This window comes from Carettochelys insculpta, chromosome 9, assembly GCF_033958435.1.
Source record: "Carettochelys insculpta isolate YL-2023 chromosome 9, ASM3395843v1, whole genome shotgun sequence".
In the NCBI taxonomy this organism is placed as follows: domain Eukaryota; kingdom Metazoa; phylum Chordata; order Testudines; family Carettochelyidae; genus Carettochelys; species Carettochelys insculpta.
In genome coordinates, this window is record NC_134145.1 from 44,719,090 (window position 1) to 44,735,747 (window position 16,658).

Genomic DNA, 16,658 nt, shown 5'->3' on the forward strand with positions numbered 1-16,658 from the left:
TAGACATGATATATCAGAAATAGGAAATGGCACTGGATCTTCTGTTCAAGTGCAGGTTCGTAACATCAGACTGGGAATTTCAACTTTCTGGAGCCTGGAGAAGTTTGAATGTAAGCTAGAAGCAATGAAAGAACTCTATGAGGTCTGTAACAATTGAATAAAATCTTTTCTAATTATAAACATTTATCTGAAGATATTAATAAAGTCGAATAGGAGTGCAGAACTTTTCAGGTTTTCATAAACCTAAATATTTGTGTTTTTTGTGTAGGGTGGGAGAAATCCAACTTGTACTAAGTTTTATGCATTTTAGTTTCTATGCCTTCCTTTCTCCAGGCAAAGCTCTCATTTGTTTAGTAAAAACTGAGTAATGATGTGTGGACTTAGAACCCATGTTTGTAATTAGTGTATGTTTGCACATGCTCATACATTCTTAAATATCAATTGTAAAAGGTCTCATGCAGTGTTCCCTTTAATTTTTCCCACCCCAAGCAGAATGAATTTTCTTGTGCGCACTAACGTGGAAGTGATGTACAACATAGGGGTAATGCATGACTCATCACTGTCATATTGGTGCATGTAAGAGTCATGTGGCAGAAGTGGGGCCAACAGGTTGTGGGAGGGGGCTCAGGCCTGGGGCAGATGATTGGAGTGCATGAATGTAATAGCTCTGGCTGGGCGTGTGTGCTCTGAGGTGGGGCTGAAGTTGAGGCGCTCAGGGTTGAGGTGCAAGGGCTTTGGTTGGGGTTGCATACTTTTGAGTTGGGCTAAGGATGAGTTATTTGGGGTACAGGAGGGGGACTCCAGGATTGTACAGTGGCTTGGGACAGGGGGTTGGTTGCAGAAGAGTGTACAGGCTCTGGTCTGGTGGTTTGGGTGCAAGAAATGGGTATAGATTCTTCTTTGGGGTTGTGGGCTTTACTGTGGGACTGAGGTTGAGGGCTTTGGGGTTCAAGGTGGGATGTGGGGTCCAGGCTTACCTGGATAGTTCCCTGCTGGGGATGGAGAGGAGGAGCCCCTTTTTCCCAGCTGCAGCAGCTCCATGCCGGGGCCATTGGGAAGGGTCCCTGCTCCAATCCACATAGCCTCTCCCGCCAGCCCTGGCAGCTTCATGGCTTGGGGAGCGATCTCTCTCCCTGCTGCAGCCCTGAGTCCCTATGTGGGGCTTAATAACAAGTTGCATGACTGTGCCGCTTGGGTGCATGTAGGTTTCGTGGATTTTTTTTCTTCAAATTTTCACTAGTTGGATCTTGCTAGTAAAACCCATAGTTTGATATTCTTCAAGGGCTTGCTGATGTCTGTTCCAAGTAGTTGTGCACTCACTGCATGCACCATCATTGGACGGTTTTCCCCTCACCGTAACTGTCAGGTTGGCCGTGGAACCCCTCAGAGTCATGCCTTCAAGATGTTTTATAAAGGTCCGTACTGGCCCACCATCTCTTCAGTTCCTTGTTACCAACTATGACAGTCGTTGGAGCTGCTTCTTTCGCTTGCTACAGCAAGCGATCCCCTCGTGGACCTTTGTACACTAGTCTTCAAATAGTTTGATATAGAGGTTAGAAATTAAGTACCTAAGTTTCCATTGCACCCACCTCCACTATGCCAACACCAGTTCCTGGTCCACACCAGTGTCAGGGTTATGCATTGGTCTCCAGGGTTTAACCTGTGCAGGGCCTGTCAGAAGCCCACAGAGATCCCCACGACTCCTGTTTGAAGTGTTAGGAGAAGCTGGCCACATTGCGAGGTTCAAGATCTGACAAGATTTCTGTCAGAAACTAAAAAGGAGAAGGACTTCAGGCTCATTTACTTCTCATGTAGTTAGCTTTCCATTCCCTCTGGCTCTGGCCAGGTTGGACCCCAATCCTAGCACTTGAGTACAGAGTGCACCAGCATTGCTTAGAGAGGAAGGACTCTGTTCACGGACCAGTGGCATAACCACTCCCAATCACCGAAGACCTTCTCCAGTGTGGATATTCAGAACCGCTCGTGTTTGCCAGGGCCACACAAGAAGCATAAGAGGAATGATAGGATATGCTTGCTGGCATCTACACCAGTGAAGCTGCTCAATCCCTCACCTCCTGCTCCAACTAAACTGGCACAGTTGATTCTGGCCTTGCAGAGAGGTCCATGGACTGAAGAACTTGCCTGTGCATGAGAGCCAGGTGGAAGATCTGGAGCTACTTTTTACCATGGATACATTTGAGACAGCCAGCTTTGCAGTCCTCTGCGCCATCCCTGACACGACAGAGAAGCATCATACCTTCCATGGGCAGATTGGTCGTCATCTCCTCAGCAGTGCTCTCAGGCACAGTCTCATTTGGCACCACTTGGTTTCTCAGATCAGATTAATCTTCTAACTCAGATGAGGACTTGTATGCATCAAAACAGAACTGTAACTGATCACAATAGGAGGAGGGGCAGGTGCTGGTGCAGTGACTCTTCTTGACTATGAGGACATATAACCAGGGGCCAGGCTTGATGGCTTTGTCAGCTTCCTTGGAAAGGCAGGCACCCTCAGCATCATCTCTATTCTGGGAACCACTGGGAGTCTTCAAATTTGGCACCCAAGCTGTTCATGAGGCTATTGCTGATACTGGCTCCAAGACTGGAGCCAATACTGTGCGTGAGACGTTGGCACATGGTGATATCCACAAACTTGGAGTGCCTGGTACTGCCATAGGAATCTTCTTCATCCTCTCCCTGTTGTGGCAGTGGCAGGCTAATGTATGCACAATAAATCCCAACAGGCGCCACTCAGGAGAGTGACTTAGAACCTGAAGAGAAGGTGTCAGAGGAGACTGATACTATGTTGGGCATCCTGACACCTGAAAGTCCCTCAAGGCACTTTATCCCTAACAGAGACCACCCAAATTACTAGTAAGCTGCTGTGGCAGTTGGCTGCCTCTCTTTCCTCCTCAGGCCCAGTAGGTGGGAGGAAAAAAAAGTACTTTGTGGCCTTTCCGCCCCCCCAAAATTGAATCTTTTCACGTACCCTTAGCTCATTAGTTGCAGGAACTGAAAAAGAGAAGCAAAGTTTGTACGGAATTGCGAAACTGCCTTTGGGAGAACAGCCAGATAGGCTCTTCTTTAAAGACAGAGTTCAGTTGTGAGCCCATGTGGCAGCTCAGAAGACTCCATCTAGCCCTTTTCAGGGAGTGGCTGACCACGAGGTTAACGAATACTGACTGTTCGGCCAATCCATATTAGAAAGTCAAGATGGCAGCCCGCTGCCATTTTACTGATAACATGAGCAGGCCTTGCTGCTTCAGGTGCAGTAGGCAGTCCAGGCTAAAGGGAATTGATGACTGGAAAGTTGAGGTGTCCTTTTGTAATGACTAAATAGAGAATCTCTTCCACTTAGCCTACCTCTTTGTCACAGTAAGCACCAAGAAGGAACTGAAGAGGTGGTGGGACTTTGGGGACCTATATATGACACTACTGAAGGTGTGATTCCACGATGCTCCACATCTGACTCAATGAGTATTGCTAAGGTAAAAACCTTCAAATGACTGTGTGCAAGACATAGGCTCATGTACCTTCCAAGCAGATCTCGAAGAAGATAGATAGTATTTTTCAGGAAGATCCTTGTTTTCATGTGCAATCTTAGATCTTTCAAAGGGAGAAGAGATTAAAGACAATTTTAATATAAACATCTGCCTCTGAATAAACTTTTCTTAATCTGTATGAGTTAAACATAGCAAAAATATCCATCACTCTAATAATTACATCTTCTTTAGGCAGTCTAACTACAGAATTTATACCTTATTCCTTTTGTACACACAATATTTTGTATCGGAGGGGTAGCCGTGTTAGTCTGTATCCACAAAAGCAACAAGTCCTGTGGCACCTTCTAGACTAACAGATTTTTTTGGAGCATAAGCTTTTGTGGGCAAAGACCCACGTGACGTGCATCTGATGAAGTGGCTGTTTGCCTACAAAAGCTTATGCTCCAAAAAATCTATTAGTCTTTAAGGTGTTTTTACAATATTCTTTATTGGGGCAGGTGGTGTTAATTTTAATGTTTTTGTACATAAGAGGATCATGTGCAAAGGAAAAAGGGGACAGGAAAAGAGAAAGGTATCTGAATTTGACTTTGCAGTGGCACACCAAAAAATCCTTTGAAATGTGAAATGACTTGAAGGCAGACAATGCTGTCACAATTATGTTGTCCTTTTTATTTAGTTTTTGTCTGTATGCAGCTTCCTTCCCTGTTGCCCATCAAATTCAAAATTGTAAGCCTTAGTCTGAGGGGTAGGGGGCATATGTCAGAAGAAATAAATCCATCTTTGTAAATACAGATACAGCTCTTCATAAGTTCATTGGATTCCAGCGTAAACTGCCCATGGTCTTTGATAATATATCCTAAAATGCACCATGAATTTATACATTTTGTGTGAATTTTTAGAAATGGTAGCCCAGAACTTCTGGTAGAAAAGTCCATCAAATCTGCTGGGCCTCTTCACATTCCTTTCACTTTCAAGATGGTAACAAAAAGGGCTCAGAGATTCTGCCCTCCTCCACTTATTTCTGGAGCTCCACAGCTCTGTATCCTTTCTTCACTGCGTGCAGTATGTGAGGGTGTAATCTAATTGCGTTCAGAGGTGGGAGCTGGCTGCACTGCATGAAGGATCTAGAGATCTCAAGAAGGATTATGAAACAGTTTTATCTTAATTAGTTTATATGTGCTTCACTGTGGGGAAACTCCAGTATGCACATCTATTTTTTTTCCTTTCCTTTTCCTTATATTTTGTTCAGTCGTTGTTGGAAAAATGAATAGAGGCTCATGTGCTATGTCTTGCTTATAATCAAACATTTTGATGATGGCTGTTTCTATAACAAAATTCTTCTGACATTTCAGAAAAGCTAGTTCAAATGGAGAACTTGGGCCATGCCTACACTACAATATTTTGCTGACATTTATTTTGGCATATAGCCACTATAATTAGTACATCTGTTGTTCATGTGCATTCTTGGTTCCTTTTGTCAGTGCTATCTGTAGTCACCTCCACTGCTTGTGCCATTGTGTCATGTATTGTAGGGAGGTATCCTACAGTACAACCTACCAGCATACTGGGCATTCTCTCTCTCGTAATTTTGCAATGCAAGGTGAGGCAGAAATGAGTAGTGTGGAAGTCAATATGAGATACAATAGGTCTAATGTAGACATACTGTCAACAGGTAAGAAAACAATTATTTCAATATGCAAATGCTCATGTTTAAGATGGTCTACTTTTTTCACAAATAAGTTAAACATGTATTGCTCCATTTCTCTTTTAACATAGCTAATAGAGCTGAATATCCTTCTTTTTTTTCAGAGTAATTGTGGAAACCCACCTGATGATGAAGTATTTTATGATCCTGCTGATGAGTGGGAACCTGACCTTCCAACTACAAGCGTTTCTTCCTTTTCCAGACGAAGGTAAATATTTTTATTATTCTAATTTATTACATTACAAAAGTAACATTTTCAGAAACATTGATTGGTATAATTACATATCTGAATAAATGTCTGCACATCACATTGAAAGTAACTTTTTTCCTTATTGATTTTTTGACTTCTTACACTGATATTTGTGACCTGGGGTAGGGGAATATAGTGCAGAGTCTTGGAAGAGGCTTGGGAGCTGGAGAGGGTTCTGACCTGGAGGAAGGGTGCAGGGTCTGGAAAGGGGGTTGTGACTGGTGGCAGGGGTGCACAGGGGGGAGAGAGGGGTTGTGCAGTGAACTGAAGCAGGGAGTTGTGGGGAAGAGGTTGCGGTGCCAGATGCAAGCTCTGGCGGGAGGAACTTACTCTAGGTGGCTCCTGGCCAGCAGTCCAGTGGGTCCCTCGGGCAGGCTTTCTGCCAGCCACACCCCTGTATGCTGTTCACAGTGGCCAAGTGTAGCAGCCTGGCGGGTCTATATGCATTGTGTGACCCTTTGGGTGGGGGAGTGTCTCTATGCCACCTGTGCCTCAGATGCAGCCCAGATAGCTCCCATTGGCCAGTTTCCAAGCAAAGGGAGCGGTGAGATTGTGCCAGTGGTGGGGGCAGCACACAGTGTCCCCCACACCAGGGGCACTGGGTGCACAGAGATACATGTGGTCCTTGCAGCCAGCTACTATGAGCTGTATATATGGAGCCTGCCTCAGGGTTTGGTGGGCTATATGTGGCTGGATATGGTCACTGGGCTGAATTTTGCCCCCCCCCCGCCCTATGTTCTCACAGTTAACTTACTCCACAGAAAGAACACAATATACTAAATTTTACAACTCCTTCAACTTATACCTAAACTTTTTTGGGGAAAAAACACAACGCCCCCCCTACCACAACCTCAGGACACATTGATCCCCTCTCCCCCACCCCCATGATGTAAGGCAGGTACCTTCAAAGACAGACTTACTGTGTTTAGGTAAAATATAGCTTTTATGTCTTTTTTTTTTTTTTTATTGGGCATTGTAAAGCTATAGTATAATATTATCAAGCAAGTAGAAAATTTAACGAAAGAGAATAGTCATCTTTCATGTACACAGTTACTTTATACTCCTAGATCTTTAAATGCTGAGTGAAGGGTTTGTTGGGTTGTTTTGTTTTTTTTATTTTTCAAATGTTTTTGGGTATCAGCAGTACAAAATAGCGCCTGGTTCAGAAGGTTTCATTTACACATCCATAAGTTAAAAGCATCTTGTTTAAAAACATAAATTGCAGCTGAACCAAGACCTTGCACATGAAGTTTTAGTCTTGTAACAGTGTTTATTACTGAATGGCAAATGCCTGCAAACTGCAGCTTATAAAGGTAATGCCGACAGATCCTTAATTAGTGCTCAGCTACTGGGCACAGATACAATACTGTTAGTCTGCAGTAAGCTGTTTGGTTCAGCTGGTTGTAAATCATTATATATGTTGTTGACAGTCCAAAGTAAATTCTGTCTTTTGATTTAAAAAAAGAAAAAGTTATTTAAAAGGATTCTGATAGTCAGTTTATTTATAGTCTAAATATTGGTTTAACAACAGAGAATGTTGGAACAGCAATAGCTTTCCTGGTCTGAAGTTGCTTTCTGGACAGAAATAGACTGCTGTTCCTCTGCGTTTAATTTGAACTGTCAACACTTGAGTTCAAGGTTCAGTGTGTCATCCCGCCCCCCACCCCGTAACACTTGGGCATATCACTAATGATGAAGGAAATTGAATTCAATATGTGGTATAGGAGCATTTAGTGTTACTAATTTTTATAGCGGAAAAAGAGAATACTGAACATCATGGAATGCCAGTCGAGTGAGAGTTAATTTTGAAATGTATGGATCTGGGTAGTTAACAGTTTAGTTTTGGGAAGGCATTCTTTGTCCTTTTGTGCTACTCCAACATGTGGTATTAGTTTGTTCAACCAGCAAATAGACATAGAGAAAAGCAAAACTACTGTCACTTATTCTCTTCAAAAGGAAGCAGGGTGGCTGACTGTATGAAGTTATTGTCTTCTGACAGGGTGCAAAAATCATCATCCTTTCTAAAGGGGCAGGTCCAGGTTTTATGTTGCTAAGTACACTGAACTGAGGAGGAATCAGTCCTTTGTTTTTCTCTAGGCTTTAGAAGGAAGGAAACCAGGGATCCTGGTTCTAGGCTAGAGGAGGCTTGGGCTGAACTTCCTGCTTTGCCAGATTTCTTGTGTGAACTTGGGCAGGTCACTTGGTTCCCCATCTGTAAAATATGACTAATAGGACTTCCCTACCTCAGAGCTGTGGCAAGGAAAAATATTAACGTTAGCCTGTTAGATGCTTGGATAATAAAGAAATGAAGACCATGTAAGATATTAAATTAGTAAAAGAGAGTGTCACTCTCTCTAGTTTTTGTTGAAACAAGAGAGGTCAGTTTAGGATGGCGACTGTAAGAGCAGGGCAGTGCAGAGCCATTTTTGTTTCTCTTCCTTCCCCACCCACCAGTCGTTGTGCTAGGTAGGTACTTCCAGTGTCTACTGCCCAGACCCTGCCCTCCCACACCTAACCTGCTTTCTGGAAGCCCCCTCCCACACATCAGACCCCTCATTTTTGGTTTGTGGCCCCCGACTGATTTTTTTCGATGAGTCTCTGGTCCCGATCCAAAAATGATTCCCTACTTTTAGTCTGAGTGTGAGCAGCCTTGATACCAGTACGTCTGACAACTCTGGAGCCACCTACGTTGCTATGAAGGTGGGAATCTTTGCCTAGTCAGCAAGAACTCTTACCAAATTTCACTAAGACAGGGGGACAAGTAAATACATTGCAATGTAGGGACAGGGTCCAGAGTGACCTAGACAAGTTGGAGTATTGGGCCAAAAGTAACGTGATGAAGTTAAACAAGGACACATGCGGAGTTCTGCACTTAGGGTGGAAGAATCCCAAGTATTGTTACAGGCTGGGGACTGAATGGTTAAGTGGCTGTACATCAGAGAAGGACCTGGGGACTACAGTGGATGACTGGCTGGGTATGAGTCAGTGTGCCCTTGTAGCCAAGAAGGCTAATGGCATATTGGGGTGCATTAGGAGAAGCATTTCCAGCAGATCTAGCAAAGTTGTTGTTTCACTCTATTCAGCACTGGTGAGGCCACAGCTGGAGTACTGCATCCAGTTCTGGGCCTTCCAGTATATAAAGAATGTGGATGTATTAGAGTGGGTGCAGCGGAGGGCCACCAAAATGATTAGGGGCTGGAGCACATGAACTGTGAGGAGAGGCTGAAGGATCTGATCTTATTTAGTCTGCAGAAGAGAAGGGTGAGTGGTGATTTGATAGCATCCTTCAACATCCTGAAGGGGGGCTCTAAAGAGGATGGAGAGAGGCTGTTCTCAGTAGTGACTGATGGCGGAACAAGGAGCAATGGTTTCAAGTTGCAGTGAGGGAGGTCTAGGTTGGCTATTAGGAAAAGCTATTTCATCAGGAGAGTGGTGAATGTTGGAATGCGTTACCTAGTGAGGTGGCAGAATCTCTATCCCGAGAGGTTTTCAAGTCAAAGCTTCACAAAGTCCTGGCTGGGATGATTTAGTTAGGGTTGATCCTGCTTTCAACAGGGGCCTGGACTGGATGACCTCCTGAGGTCCCTTTCAGCCCGAGATTCTATGATTGTATGATTCTAAATCAGCATGGTGGTTAGCATTGCCCTCCTTTAGAGAGGCATCTAGTATAGGAATAAATAAAACAATATGGCTTCCTGTTTGTGTCTATGGCCCTATATCTATTCAGGGACTCCCATTTTAGGAAAGAAGCCAGGGGTCAATACCATATGCGTAACTAATACAGGGTTTAAAAACCAAAACAAAGCTGTTTTTCTTCATGAAGACAATTTTGGGTTAGTGTAGCTTCTTCTGTAGATGCATGCTGAGGTACTCATGTTCAGAACCTAAGGTCTGTGCTGTACGGGCACAGAAAGAAGGGAAGTTAGGTTCCTGTTTTCTGTGGCGTGGTCAAGACAGCCATGCTTTCAAAGAATTCCAGGACCAAAAGTGAGAAGTGTATTAGCCTACACCAACTTATTTACATTATTCATTCATATTGGAGAGTACTGAACTTGGAGGAAGCAGATTATTGGGAAAGGTAAATTCTATTTTGATTGGTCATTGTTCTTGCTTGTATAATTGAGTTGAAGAGGATCCACTGTAATGAGGTGAATACTAACAGACGTAGCCATATTAGTCTGTACTCCAACAAAACAAAGCAGCAGAAATGTAGCACTTTAAAGACTAACAAAATGATTTGTTCGGTGATTAGCTTTTGTAGGACAGACCCACTTCTTCAGATCAATTTCATTTCCAATACAGACTGACATAAGTAGAGAGGACCAAAAAGGAAAAAAAGGCAATAAAAACTGACAAATCGAACAGGATTGAAGGAAGGGGGTTGAGAGGTGGGGGGGATGTTAACTGTCCTGTCTGAAATAATTACGAGCCTCAAAGGAAGGGAAGCAGTCTTTGTAATGTGTGAGGTAGTTGATATCTCTGTTCATACCATGTGTTAATGAGTTGAATTTGAGTATGTACTCTAACTCTCAAATCTCACTCTCTCTAATTTTGTTGTAAAATTCTCTGTGTTGCAGGACACAGATTCTCAGGTCTTCAGCAGAATGGCCCACTCCATCAAAGTGTTCACTGACAGGCTTATTTGTATTGAGTTTCTTGATGTCTGCTCTGTGTCCATTTATTCTTTATCAAAGGTTTAACCCAGCCTGTCCAATGTACATACTGTCAGGGCATTGTTGGCACATAATAGCATACATAATGTTGCTGGAATTGCATGAGAATGTGCCTTTGTTCTTGTAACTAACATGGTTATGTCCAGTGATGGTATTTCCAGAATAAATATGTGGACAAAGTTGGCAGTGGGATTTGTTGCAAAGAAAAGTTCCAAGATTGGTATTACTGTGGTGTAGGCTGTGATTACTGGTGAAAATCTTTCTGAGGTTAGGAGGTTGTCTGTAGGAAATGACAGGCCTGTCACCTCGAGCCTTCTGGAGTGTCGCATCCTGATCCAGAATACTTTGTAGATTTTTAATTTTGCATTGCAGGGCTTTGAGTTGAGGGCAATAGGTGATGACAAGTGGTGTTCTGTTGATCTTCTTGGGCCTATTGTGAAGTAGCTGGTTTCTGGGTATGCATCTGGCCCTGTCAATTCGTTTTTTGTTTTTGTGTTTTTCCTTTATTTCTCCCAGTGGGTAATTGAATTTTATAAATGCTTGGTAGAGGTCTTGAAGTTTTTGGTCTCTGTCAGGAGATGAGAGAAGATATGATTGTATCTATGGGCTTGACAGTAAAAGATGAGTCAACACCACCTTCTACCAGAAACCCACTGGCTGCTATACTTACCTACATGCCTCCAGCTTCCATCCAGCTCATACTACATGATCTTCTTGGGTCTGTCTTGAAGTAGCTGGTTTCTGGGTATTCATCTGGCCCTGTCAAATTGAAGATTAGCAACAGAATGACACTTGTCACTACCTATAGCCTCCAACTCAAACCCCTGCAATGTATCATTAAAAATCTACAACCTATTCTGGATCAAGATGCTACAGTTCAGGGCTGTCTCTAAACTCGATCCCAACTTTGAAGTGGGTATGTTAAGTTGGGTGTTTGGGAGATTACTAATAAAGCGCTGCGGTGCATATGCAGCACTTCATTAGGCTAACTCTCCCCCATGGCAACTTTGAAGTACTGGCTTGCATGTAGCTGTGGGTCAGGAGTAAAGGGACTTGGAAGTAGCATGGGTACTTTGAAGTACCTGCAGCTACATGCAAGCGGGCACTTCAAAGTTTGACATTTTTTGAACTTGCTGCAAGGGAGATTTAGCCAAGTGAAGTGCTGCATATGCACCATAGCACTTCATTAGTAATCTCCCAACACCCTAATTACCAGGCTCCCTTAGAAGTTGGGGGCTAGTCTAGATGCAGTCCAGAAGGGTCTAGGTGACAGGCCTGTCCTTTCCTATAGACAACCTCCTAACCTTAGAGTCTCACCAGTAATCACAGCCTACTCCACAGTAATATGAATCCTGGAACTTTTCCTTGCAACAAACCCCACCATCAAATTTGTACACACATTTATTCTGGGGATACCATAACTGAACCTAATCATGTTATTCACAAGATCAAAGGCACATTCCCATGTACTTGCAGCAACATTGTATATGCTATTATGTGCCAACAATGTCCAGACACGATGTACATTGGACAAGCTGGGTTAAACCTTTGCCAAAGAACAAATGGACACAGAGCAGACATCAAGAAAACAATACACATAAGCCTGTCAGTAAACACTTCGATGGAGTGAGCCATTCTGTTAAAAGACATGAGAATCTGCGTCCTGCAACACAGAATTTAGCAGATTATTGCATGAGATTTGTGAGTTAGCATACATAGTCAAATATGACACACAACACATGGTACGAACAGAGGAATCACTACTTCACACATACTGGAGATACCATCATTGGACCTCACCAGGTTATTCATAGAATCATGGGCACATTCTCAGGTTCCTCAACTAACATCATATATGCTATCATGTGCCAACAATGCCCACATGTATGCTTTGTGTATTGGGCAGACCTTCAAACTCTCTTAGACAAAGAATTAATGGACATAAAACAGACATAAAAACATTCCTGACTCTCAAACCTGTCAGCCAGTACTTTAATGGAGTGGGCCTTTCTGTTAATGACCTGAAAGTCTGTGTTTTACTGAAGAGGAATTTTCACAGCAGTTTAGAAAGAGAAGCTGCTGAACTCTTTTATATTCAAATTTGACACATTAACACGTGGTTTGAACTGGGATAGCAATTTTCTAGCTCATCATAGGGGCTCTTTTACATACTTTGCTTTATCTAATTCTTGACTCCCCGCCGCCACCTTCTGCCTCTCTGCTCTGCTCACCTTGATGATGATTTTCTGATTTGTCGGCTTTGATTTACTATTTTTGGTTCTCTGTGCCTTTAAATATTGAGTCTGTTCTGGTATGGCTGTGGTCTGAAGAAGTGGGTCTGTCCCACAAAAGCTCATCACCTAATAATAAATTATTTTGTTAGTCTTTAAAGTGCTACTGGACTGCTTTTTTGTTTTGATGACAAGGACTGCTTCCCTTCCTTTGATGCTCGTAGTTATCCCAGACAGGACAATTAACATCCCCCAACCTCCCACCCCCTTCCTTCTATCTTGTTTGATATATCAGTTTTTATTGCATTTTTTCTTTCTTTTTGGTCCTCTGTTTATATATGTCAGTCTGTACTGGAAATGAAATTGATTTGAAGAAGTGGGTCTGTCCAATAAAAGCTCATCACCAAATAAATCATTTTGGTAGTCTTTAAAGTGCTACATTTCTGCTGCTTTGTTTTGTAATGAGATGAGCTAGTTGGAGAACAATGGAAGACTTTCACCTCTTGTAAATGGTCATAATTACATTATACTAGCTGAGGATCTGCCTGGATCTTTATTTCCTGACTCATGTGATAGGTCAGGGGACAGTGATGACTGATACATCTAGGGTCTCTGCTGTTTTGACCCAGTCACTGAAAGATGAGTAATCTTTCTGAGGGCAAATGTCTGCTATTTTCCATAGACTTTATGGAATACATGTAAATTAAGGTGTGTCTCTTGTGTTTCTCTTCCACATCCTCCTTGTAGGAGCAGAAGTTTCATGAAGAACAGGAGAATTTCTGGGTGTTTGTCTGATATAAAATTGCAACCCCTCCAGAATCTACATGCATCAGGTGAATTTTTCTTTTGTATGGCAGATTACCTTTTATTTCAAGCCCAGTAGCTGGAAACTTAACGTTCACTAATTAATTTATGCCTGTGTAATAATTTGAGAATTTATTGTACAGAAAATGGGAAGTCTGACATTTTCTAAGTAAAAAATTCATATTTGTAGTAAGTACGTCTATGCCTGGCTGTAGACCTTACAGTATTCTTTGTCTAAATGTTTGTCATTCTTCTTGAGGGTATAATCCCTTTGAACAAGGCTCCTGCCTATCATGTTGAGCGTTTTGGTCGGAAACTCACTATTCTTAGCCATTAATTAGACTAATACTGTCACTAAGTGCCTAGTGTTGGTTGTACCAGAGACTATTAATTCCAATACAGTCACTGAGTGATTCTGTGCTTGAGATATGGCTACTTGATTTATTTCTCTGACGTGGCTTCTGGTTTGTTAGTTAAGTGCTACAGATTTCACAACTGAAAAATTTAAAACCTATGTTTTTCATATAAGAAGTTATTTGAGTTTCCCAAATATTTATACTTATTATTGACTCCTTTTAGATCACTTGTTCTCTTCTTTGATCATAGGTACTGATACATTTAATTGGAAAGAACAGTTTTACGATAATGCATATTGTTATATATTTCACTTTAAACCACGTGTATTTTTTGCATGCTTTTTCATTTAGCTAATAGAAACTTTTATGTATACTCAATTTTCTAAACAGAAGTATGTCTAATTTATTTTTCCTAATTATTTTCATACTTCAGGTCAGAGTCAGAAGGAGCTAAAATGATATCATAAAAGGATAAATTTTTCTAACACTCACTATTTTTGTAAGGGACCTTTTAATTCATGTTGATGTTCTATTAATTCAGGTTCAGTGAATAAATCCAGCAGCATATGTTCAAGTTCTTCTGAATCATTCCTACCTGGAATTTGCAAAGAAATGATTGGCTCAGCTTTGGATTTACTAGGACAGAATCATGATGAAGAAAAGTGTATAGCAGATAGTCTGCTAATTAATTTGTTCACTATTTATACTGGAGTAACTGCCATTTCAAATGCCTATGAACAACAAGATGAAGAAAGTCAAGAGAATTGTAAGCTTAAATCTCAGTAACATAAATAAAATTTTCTACACTGCTTATTCTGTCATGTCTTACACATAATAAATATAAATGTTTTTTCTCTTGTCTGCAGACCTAAGAGTGATTGATCTTTTTTTTTTTTTTTTTACACACAGTTTTTTCTGTTGATCGTGCTACTCAGTCCTGCATCATCAGAATTACCTCTGCTTTTGAACAACTTGTGGTTCTAACTAATCTTTGGCTTAAAAATTTCCAGAAGTGCACCGATTCCATAAAAATAGATGACTTGAGACAGGATATAAAAATCTTGGGAAATTATTTACAATTACTGTTTCAGGTAAATAATATTTACTATATTTTCAAATAAAGAATGGAAATAAAATTACAACATCTAGAGCTGACCATGGACTTCGTAATAACAATCTCTAGCACACTGTGCATATGATCACAAGCTGGTTTGGTGTAAGATACATGATAAAGATACATGCAGGCAGTTTTAATTGATTCTTCTCCATGAATGGGATGAATAGGAATTAGTGCTTTCTACAACTATGCACTGTTGTATTTCTCTTAAATAATTGTGTCTTTAGAAAATTTTAATTTGATAAGCTTATTGATGTCATTCTATGTAAACTTAAGGGTTTTTTAAACCCATTTCTTATTCTGTCCACACTATTCTAACGTGTATTTGCCATCATAGTTTTTAATCCTGCACTGTAATTGTAGTAATTTTTCTGTATGTGTTCACAAGGTTTGCTCCATTTTTGGGTAAGAGAATGACTGAACCAACTTATAGAGTAATATAAGAATAGGATATTGGTAATGATTCATGGTAATTTAAACACTGTTTTATATGCACAATTGAAAAAAATGTACACATTCATTGCAGCTGTTCTAACTAAATTTATTTTCATATCTCAGGGTTGTTTTTCAGATATATCCTCAATGGTAACAGAAGCACACAAGAAAATAATCCAAATAGTGAAACAAACAGGAAAACATGTAGGGCACTTGACAGCACTTAAAGGAGCTGACCTACACTTTTCTATAGAGAACAAAGAAGATGCAACTATTTTACAGGTAAAAAAAAAAAAGTTGTATCTGACACCTTTCAAGAATATCAGCATTCCTTATGGACTAATCCATTGGATGAAAAATAAAAAGGTCTTCTGAATACTATGGAAAATATGTTTTTCACATTAATAGTGTGTAGGCAAAATTTAAAATTTACATTTTATTGCTCAGACTTTGTGTTTATTTATTAAATGTGCATCTTCGTCACCTGTGTATAATGTCTATAGCATAAAATATAGCCTTTTAATGAAACTGTTTATAATCCTGATGATGTTCAACTGTATTGATACAGCTCAGGTGGAACAGCCTCTCTAGTTTGGCTGAAATTATGCTGTGAGAAGACATCTTTATATTTGTATAACCTGTTGTCATATGTAGCAAGGAATAAACTGTTCCAGTATAAGGCACCTTTTTATATTCATAAAACAGTGTAACTATTGTGTTAATATCTTAAATGTTTTGCTATTAGTATTCTCATTACAAAAGTTTGTATAAAAAGAATTCTTGGAAAACTGAATAAAAGCTGAAGATAGATTCTTGTCCCCTCCCCCACCGAGGGAAAGCTTTATTAGAACCCTATTGACTCCATTAGGTAAAATTTAGGCATAATGGTTGGTATGTCTGTATGGGTCAATTTGCTTAATATAACAAAATATTATAAACTCATTAATGCAAATATCAGGGTTTAAACCTCTCTTTAAACATTAAATATTCTGATTATTTTAGAAAGATTTTATACTTGCCATTTATGATGGAGTAAACTCAGGATTGCAAAGGCTCTTGGATTCTGTACAGAAAAAAACAAGAGAGATGCAAAAAGAACTTCTGAAACAGGATCCACAAAATGAGGTGAGATAGTGTGTGTTTTTGTGGCTTGAAGGTCAAAGTTTTTAGTGCTGTCTGCTAATACATCATAAAAGTTATACATAGTGTGGCAGACCACTGCCTGGTAGCTGCAGGAGCCTTCTAGAAGGAAGGTATGCCGGCTGGTGGGCTAATGCATCGTTGTTCCCTGAATAAGCCCAATTAGGACAGCCAGATGGGGCCTTATTAGGTATCAGCCCTCATTGGTCAGATAGGCCTTGTGCTCCCTATAAAAGGCTCCCATCTGGTAGCAGGGGGGAAGTTTTTGGGAAGTGCACCAGAGGAGCAGAGCAAGAGCAGGAGCACAGCGAAAAGGTACCGTGGGGAAGTGGTGGGTGAAGTGGCCCAGGGTGAGGCTGCTACTTTGGGGCAGGGGTAAAGGTCCTGCCGGTTGTCTCTCGTTCTCATAGGGACCCTGGGCCAGAGTCCAGGATAGAGGGTGGG

The 16,658-nt window shown here is 41.1% G+C and overlaps 1 protein-coding gene across 1 annotated transcript in view; it reads left to right on the forward strand.

The window, feature by feature from the left end:
* KIF14 (kinesin family member 14) overlaps nucleotides 1–16,658 on the forward strand; it is a 109,935-nt gene that overhangs the window by 59,103 nt on the left and 34,174 nt on the right. Inside the window, exons 20-26 of the mRNA XM_075002959.1 lie at nucleotides 4–142; nucleotides 5,313–5,416; nucleotides 13,110–13,195; nucleotides 14,064–14,288; nucleotides 14,432–14,613; nucleotides 15,198–15,356; nucleotides 16,077–16,199. Coding sequence (XP_074859060.1) covers nucleotides 4–142; nucleotides 5,313–5,416; nucleotides 13,110–13,195; nucleotides 14,064–14,288; nucleotides 14,432–14,613; nucleotides 15,198–15,356; nucleotides 16,077–16,199 — 1,018 coding nt within the window. The remainder of the gene's footprint in view (nucleotides 1–3; nucleotides 143–5,312; nucleotides 5,417–13,109; nucleotides 13,196–14,063; nucleotides 14,289–14,431; nucleotides 14,614–15,197; nucleotides 15,357–16,076; nucleotides 16,200–16,658) is intronic.